Source organism: Dioscorea cayenensis, chromosome 16 (assembly GCF_009730915.1).
Source record: "Dioscorea cayenensis subsp. rotundata cultivar TDr96_F1 chromosome 16, TDr96_F1_v2_PseudoChromosome.rev07_lg8_w22 25.fasta, whole genome shotgun sequence".
In the NCBI taxonomy this organism is placed as follows: domain Eukaryota; kingdom Viridiplantae; phylum Streptophyta; class Magnoliopsida; order Dioscoreales; family Dioscoreaceae; genus Dioscorea; species Dioscorea cayenensis.
In genome coordinates this window covers 17,588,590-17,596,414 of record NC_052486.1, presented here as the reverse complement: position 1 = coordinate 17,596,414, position 7,825 = coordinate 17,588,590, and the positions used below count along the sequence as shown (strand labels likewise).

The following is a 7,825-nucleotide window of genomic DNA, read 5'->3' as shown; positions in this document are numbered from 1 at the left end:
TAGTTGTAAGAGAGCTCGAAACCTTCCCCCAGTGGTATCAGAGCCCGAAAGGTAAGGATAAGGAGGGCTAAAAGCCCTCTGGGCTTCTCTTCTCTGAAACCATGTAGTTTTAGTATGAAGTTTTTATTTCTCTTTACATGTTTTAAGAGTATATGCTTTTATTTTCATTAAGCAAGAGCTTCATAAATCTTGTGCTTTATCATGTAACATGGCTCTTTTTAAGACAAGATAAAGTGTTGATTATTTTTCTCTAAGGATAGGTAGTGAATGGCCGCTTGAAGGGCAAGGACTCGTGTTAAGGCCCGGTGACCAAGAGTAAGAGAGAATAATCATTTACTAGTTTTGTTTTCTTTAGAGTGAATCACTGTGATGCTTGGTTCCTAAGGCAGCTGAAATACTGTTTTTCTTATATCTGGAGACATGTTTCTGTTATACTTGGTCCCTAAAACAGCTGAAATACTACTGATCTTATATCAAGATAATGGGAATTAAGATTTATTGAAGTAAAGGCTAGAAAGAAAACTAAGCGTGTGTTTTTTTCTTGTGTAATTGGAAATACACTTAAAACTTGATATCAAAACTATATTGGAGAAGAAAGAGAGGTCCTTATCATAAAACCTTGAAAGTCTCCAACAACTTGTAAGCATCCTTTAAGTTTTTAAAAAAAAAAGTTTATTATTGCATCTTAGCAAAAGTTTATTATTATTGCACAAGTAGCAATAATAATTACTAAGTAGTATTTTTAAAGTAGCAATATTTACTTGCAAATAGTACTTATTTATAAGTAGTAATAGTAATATTTAGCAAGAAGTATTATAAAAAGTAGCAAAAATATTTATCAATTATCTTAGCAATAATTGATTTTAAGTAGTAATATTTCTTACCAAGTAGTATTTCTTTTAAAGTAGCAATACTTATTACTAAGTAGTATTTTTATTTAGCACGAATTACTATCAAAAGCAGTAATAATTATTATCAAATACTTTAGCAATACTTATTACTTTTATCAAAAAATTATTAGTATGATGTTTGGCGATACTAATCAATGTTTATTAATCCTAGTAATAATGCTTAAATCTTTTAGCAATAATTATTAGCAAAATGATTACCAATAATTATCCGTATAATGCTTAGCAATACTTATCAATGTTTATCACCCTTAGCAATAATGTTTACATTCTTAGTAATATTTGTTATAATTAAAATTAATAAAATTAACTATCAAAACAAAATATCTCTATGAACACAAAATAAGGTACTAGTCAAAACCTACTCTAGGTAGGATGACTTTGTGACATAGCTTGTCACATGTAGCATAGTGTTCTCTCCTTCTATAAAAAGAGACCCCTTATAACCCTTGGAGGTATAAATGAAAGAGATAAGCTTTGAGTGAATAAGTCTTGTGTTGTTGTTCTCATCATCCTCTCCATAACTCCCCAACCTTCTTTCCTTCCTTCCTTTGCTTCACTTTGATAACTCTCACAACCCCGTAGTTGTAAGAGAGCCCCAACCCTTCCCCCAATTATAATTTTACATGGTTTAGTTCAGCAATACTATTCCTTATTCGATTAATTGTTGTTATTAGATTTAAGTGTGATATTGTTAGGAAAAAATTTCTCTTTATATAATTTAATTGTTATACTATTTTATTTAAAATTAATAATCATTTATTGGTATTTTCAATTTCTATAGGAACTAAGTTTTTGCAGGGTGGTAGGAACAAGTGATCCCAAACTACTGCAATAGTAGATGGAATTGAAATTGTCTTACCCAAATTCTATTTTAAACTAACAAAACAAAGATTTAGTGATGCATTACCTCAAGAAGAAACTTGAAAAAAATCATAGGTACTAATATCATTCTAGAACATGATGTCTACTTTGCCGAGCCTTGGAATCTATCAAGTCTGTCATCATATCATTTTAATTTATTTATACATTATCATCCAGACAATTGAATTCCTAAGCACCTCAAACTATTTAAAAAAATGGTAGAAACAAGCATCTTTCACAAGTAACATCATTCATAGGTCAAAAAGAATGAAATCTTAATTCGGTAAGAAAAGGACGGGAAAAGAGGTTCCAGATCTACATTCAAGACTTCATATCTCTCCAAAAACATCTTTTGGAAAGAGATTACAAGGAGCAAGAGATGTCACCAAAGTGAGGAATTGAAATATTAAAAACAACATTAATGGAATCATGATTTAGAGTTTCACCATTGGAGGAGCACATAGAGAGGCTAGAAGAAAACTCAGTTTCAGATGCTAATGAAAGACTAGGGTAGATTAGGTCATCGTTTCCACTAAAGGCATTTAAATGCCACGTCGGTCAGTCTTCAAATTATTTGATAAATTTGCCTCTACTAAATAAGCAAGAATTAACACCGTTAATGATTTTTATTTTTTTATTTTTTAACTAGACAAACCACCTATCCTGAGAATGAAAAAGAACACGATCCTTCTTTAGCAAATCTGATTTTTTTTTTTTTTTAAATTCACTTTAATTCACCAATTCTGTGGTTTTTAAGACAAGCACATGTTGATTGCATACAATTGAGAATAAATATCTGACAACGTATTTTTAACCGGTAGTAAAAAATAGTGGGTTGCAAACCTACACGCCACAACCAGAAAACCATTTCTATTAATGTCCAGTGATTTAAAAAACTTGAAACCCAATACTACTAGACTATGAATCTTTTGGACCCAATTCTTGTAACACAAACACCTCTCTTTGTACCCAATATTTTAAAAAAAATTCCACTTTTAACCCCACAACTTTTGTAACGCAACCATCCTCTTGAAGCTTTAACCGATATAGATAAATAAATAAACAGATAAAAACCTAAACTTGATCCCAAAGCAATCTAAATACTTTCCAAAAACAAAAAATAAATAAAATTCCCCCCACAGACAAACGACACCACCACCACTAAACTCCGCCACCACCGTCTACTCTTCTCATCCTCTCTCTCTCTCTCTCTCTTCCAAATGTCAAACCCTCTTTAACTCTCCATCCATCCCTTCCATGGCCTCCCACTCCCCCTCCCATTCCTCAACCATGACTGAAATCTCCAAACCTTCCAAACCCCATGTCCTCCACCGCTACACCCCTTCCTCCACCATCTTCCGTCCCATCTGCGTCACCCTCGCTCTCCTCCTCCTCCTCTTCGGCCTCACCTCCCTCATTCTCTACCTCGTCTACCGCCCTTCTCATCCCCACTTCACCATCCTTGGCGCCGCTGTCTACTCCCTCTCTACCCACCCCCCCAACTCCACCTTCACTCCCTCACTCCAACCCAACACCATCTCCACCAACCTCCAGTTCACCATCCTCTCTCGCAACCCCAGCCACCGTGCCACCATCTCCTACGACCGTCTCAACGTCTACGTCTCCTACCGCAACCAACCCATCACTCCACCGCTCCCTCTCCAGCCCATGTTCCAGGACACTGATAGCTCCGTCTCCTTCTCTCCTGTTCTCGGCGCCGACAACGTGCCGGTCTCGCCGGAGGTTATCATGGGCTTGGCTTCTGATCAGGAGTTTGGTGTTGTTAGCTTGAGGGTTGTGCTGCTTGGCAGAATCAAGTATAGGACTGGACCTTTCCGTAGTGGTTGGACTAGTTTGTTTGTTCGCTGTGACATCATGCTTGGGATCAGGAAAGGGACTTCTGGTCAAGTCCCCATGCTTGGTGCTCCCAACTGTGATGTTGATGTTTGATGTTTAATGTTTGATCCTCATCTTGGTGAGTTTAGTGTGGATGGAAATAAAGAACTAGTGGAATAAGAACATAGAGAGATGTTTTTAATTTATCTGTGACTTTGTGTGCATGCATGGTTTTGTTGTTTGATAGATTGATAGGTTGATAGATGGTGTTTGGATGAAGAGAATGAAAGGGTTTCAGTGAAGCTTCTTGGCAGACTGTCTTTTTTTCTGTATCATGGTGTTTCTTGCTTTTTTTTCTTTATTCTCTAAACTTTTTGCATCATCTTCTTCTTTGGAATTCAATATCTTGAGAATAAAAGTGAATACTAATAACAAAATAGATAATTGCATATATTGGAATTAATGATGTCATGGAGTTTGAAGAAAGTTGGGCAGTGTTAGGATAGAGATGAACGGAGGGTATGTGGCAGTGCAGGGTGAGTCGGTGGAAGCGTGGAATCTGAGGGAAGTATATATAGGCAATGTGCGTGGCAGTCCCAGGAGCAATGTTTGTTTTGGAAGTACATGTTTAATAGTGTGTTTGTTTACGTTCAAATTTGGAGATGCGGGTATGTCAACCTTTTCAAGAATCGGATTAAAAGGACGTGATCTCATGTGGAAATCATACTGTACTACTAGTTTCAATAAACCGGATGGCGTTCATGAGTGATCTGTGGGTTGCCAAAGGACGTCAATTTTTAGTCAATTTAAAAAATTTATTATTATTATTATTATTATTATTATTATTATTATTATTATTAAGTATTAGTATTATTACATATATATTTCTTTGATTTGTAAACAATATTTTGTGTATTTTGATAAATATATGTGACTGTATAAAGGAGGGTAGTCCATGTGAGAAAGACTTGGTTAGAATTTTTGTATTTGTAAAAAATAAACATTTATAGAGAAAAGTTTATTTTTTTATGAGATTGATAGTACCTATAGATATCGATAAGGTCAGAATGAAAAAAAAAAAATGAAAAATTAGTCGGTGAGGGTGAACAAGGATAAAGAAAAGAAAAAAAGAAGTTATTTTCATTCTTAACTTTCTGAAAACGAAATACAAGATACATCTTATATTTATATGATTGAAAACTACACTAAATATAAAGTAATAAAACTATCAAAACTAAGTGATAGAATTAATCTTCTCCAACATTTATCTTTGAAAATAAATCTATGTTAGCTACTTTTCGAATATATTTCATCACTACGTCGCTCCAAAACAACAATGTGCCAGTGACCATATAATTATGAATCTTTCTTAGTTAAATAACATCAGATCATAAAAAGACTATATTTTTATTTTGATATTCTCACTTGTTTTTGGGTGGGGGGTGTTCGGGTTCGGGTTTGGGTTTGGGGAAGGACTAGAAAGTTATTTATATTTTTATAAATATTTTTAAAAAATATCATATATATTCGAGTCGCTAAACTTATCAAATCCTTCCAATCAAGTCACCCAGACAAACGACTTTAACGGAAGGTTGAGCTAGCTTGCCACCTCATCATTGACCTCGCATCGTCAGCGACACCCATACACTGTTCATCCTCACAATTCCCCTTTTACGTCTAAACAACTCCTTCATCTCTTTCCAAACTCCTCTCTTTCTCTTCTTCTCTATGTTCTCCATCTCCTCCTTCAACTTTTCAACCTTCATCTCCTACCCCCCATTAATTATCATCACCTTCTTCTTCCTCTCCTTCTTACTACTACTTAGCTCATCTCCATTAATGAGTACCTCTCTTATCCTCATTAACACAATAAACAACACTTGAGCTACAAACCTTTCGCAACCTCTCATTCTATGTAGCATGCACACAAGCCTCTTCAAACATTCTCTTGCAACACAACACTCTACAAACTTTCTTCCTATCCCTCTCACTCAAATCGCCATGAGCATCCAAGTATATATACATCGCTCTATAAACTCCACCATAACACCTCCCCAAAGGATCCAACAACACTCTCATTCTATCTATAAATCCCACAAACTCATCATTCGCCAAACTACCTTCTCTTGCCATCTCTCCTGCATACTCCACCATGATCTCAATCATAGCCTCTGCTTCTTTTGCATTTGATTCATATCCATTGCTTGCAATGAAAGTAACCAACTATTCTCTTCATGCACTCTATGTCGACATGGGTTAAAAGATCTTTATTGGAGACTTCAGTGAGCTGCATGGCTATCATGGACTCAAGCCCATGAATGCATGCCTTATTTGCACGCACGCCAATGGCTGTATGTAGAATTTGAAGGAGATTTTATACATGCATTGATCCTCGCTTGTTTGGTATTAACCCCATAATTGAGCAAATGAGGATAAGGGAGGTGCTCATTAATGGAGATAAGCTGAGTAGTAGTGAGAAGGAGAGGAAGAAGAAGGTAATGATAATGGGGGAGGAGGAGATGAAGGTTGAAGAGATTAAGAAGGAGATGGAGAAGATGGAGAAGAAGAGAAAGAGAGGAGTTTGGAAGGAGATGAAGGAGTTGTTTGTATGTAAGAGGGAAATGGTGAGGATGAACAGTGTGCGACTGTTGCTGACGGGACGAAGCCAATGGTGAGGTGGCAAGATAGCTCAGCCTTCCGTTAACGTCGTCTGCATGAGTGACTTGATTGGAAGGATTTAATAAGTTTAGTAACTCGAATAGAATTTTTTTTACTTCAGTAACCAAAATAGGAATTGGCACATAGTTTAGTGACCATTTGGGTCATTTACCCAAAAATTTATATATGCTAATCATCAAAAAGTCAAGTAACCAAATAATATACTTTTGTGTATATATATATATATATATTCTATATAAATAATTTTGTAAAATACCAAACTTCAAACAATAAATTTAAACAATTATTTTCAAAAAAATATAAATTTTTAAAAATTATATGCATCAATTTGTAATTTAATAAAACAAAGATTAAAAAAAGAAAGAAAGAAAGGTGAAAAAGAAAAGAGACAAATGGTCATTTGGTTTAAGCCCTACTTGGTGGGCTTGGATTTCATGGGCATAAAGTTATATCAACTTGTGGAGGACAAATGAGGTAATTTAAGTGAAGAGAAGTTTGTGTAAAAAGGGCAACCAGCTCAATGAATAATGTCTATGTAGGAGAGTGTGCAAGCCAAAAGACAAAAAGAGAAAGGAAAGAACACAAGATGGAGGATGAGGAACTATGGTTGCAAGATGATCGGGTGGTGAAATGAAGCCAAATCTTGCTTCAAATTCAAGAGGTGAATCCTTGCAAGTAGCTCTACATATCTACTGGTTTGATCCACCTTTTGAACTTTTCTTTGGTGTTTCTTGTGATACTCTAATTTGTAAGAGTTGGTTTCTTTTTCTTGAAATTATTTTGATTATTCATCTTATGAAGATGATGTTTGTATGCTTGTGAACCTCTAGCTTGTGTATAGAGATGTGAACTTTATTATTCCATAAGTTGATATAGTGGAAACTATCTTAAGTGGCTCTAAAGAGTCGCATGGTTTTCCCCTCGATTTGAATGGTTTTTTTTATGCTAAAAGCTTGTTGTTAGTTTTGGTTTGTTTCCTAACATCGTATTTTAACACTCAAGAACATGATTGAAGTTGTTTGGAGCTTTGTTTGAATGTGTAGGGAGCAAATGGGCAAGCATACATGCTTACGAAAGTATAGGAGACCACAACATGCAATCTGGGAACTATGTGGATCAGAATACACCCGTATACAAAGTTGTATAAGAAAGCCAGAAAGTTGTGCGGGCAAGTGTGAGCTCTCATAGGAGGTTGCACAACATGTTCAGAGAACCATGTGGACCGAAATGCGCTCGCATATGTGACTGTATACATGAACAATACTTGCTACAATATACATGAAGAGTGACTATAAACAGTGACTCCTTTGAAATATCAAGTATTTTTTCAAGGTTTCTCATTAGTAGAGTGATCCAATCCCAGCAATATATATATGTATAATTTTTTTTTCAGTTCAGTGTGTGATGATGCATTTCGACTAAAAAGATTATGAAGGAAAGATTAAGGTTAGAAGAGAGAAGAATGCCAGGGAGAGATATTAGAGGAAAGAGGAAAAAATGAGGGTAACCATGTCAAATTTTTGTCAAAAATTATAACT

General features: G+C 35.3%; 1 protein-coding gene across 1 annotated transcript; it reads left to right on the top strand.

Annotated features, from left to right (window-relative positions):
- The first annotated feature begins 1,779 nt into the window (after positions 1 to 1,779).
- Positions 1,780 to 3,816, top strand: LOC120278910 (NDR1/HIN1-like protein 1). Its single transcript, XM_039285653.1, has one exon. The coding sequence runs from the start codon at positions 3,030 to 3,032 to the stop codon at positions 3,720 to 3,722; it is 693 nt and encodes a 230-aa protein (XP_039141587.1). The 5' UTR covers positions 1,780 to 3,029; the 3' UTR covers positions 3,723 to 3,816.
- The last annotated feature ends 4,009 nt before the right edge of the window (positions 3,817 to 7,825 follow it).

What these genes read in the sequence shown, in the direction of transcription:
- LOC120278910 (XM_039285653.1), top strand. Translation starts at nt 3,030, where the DNA reads ATGGCCTCCCACTCCCCCTCCCATTCCTCAACCATGACTGAAATCTCC.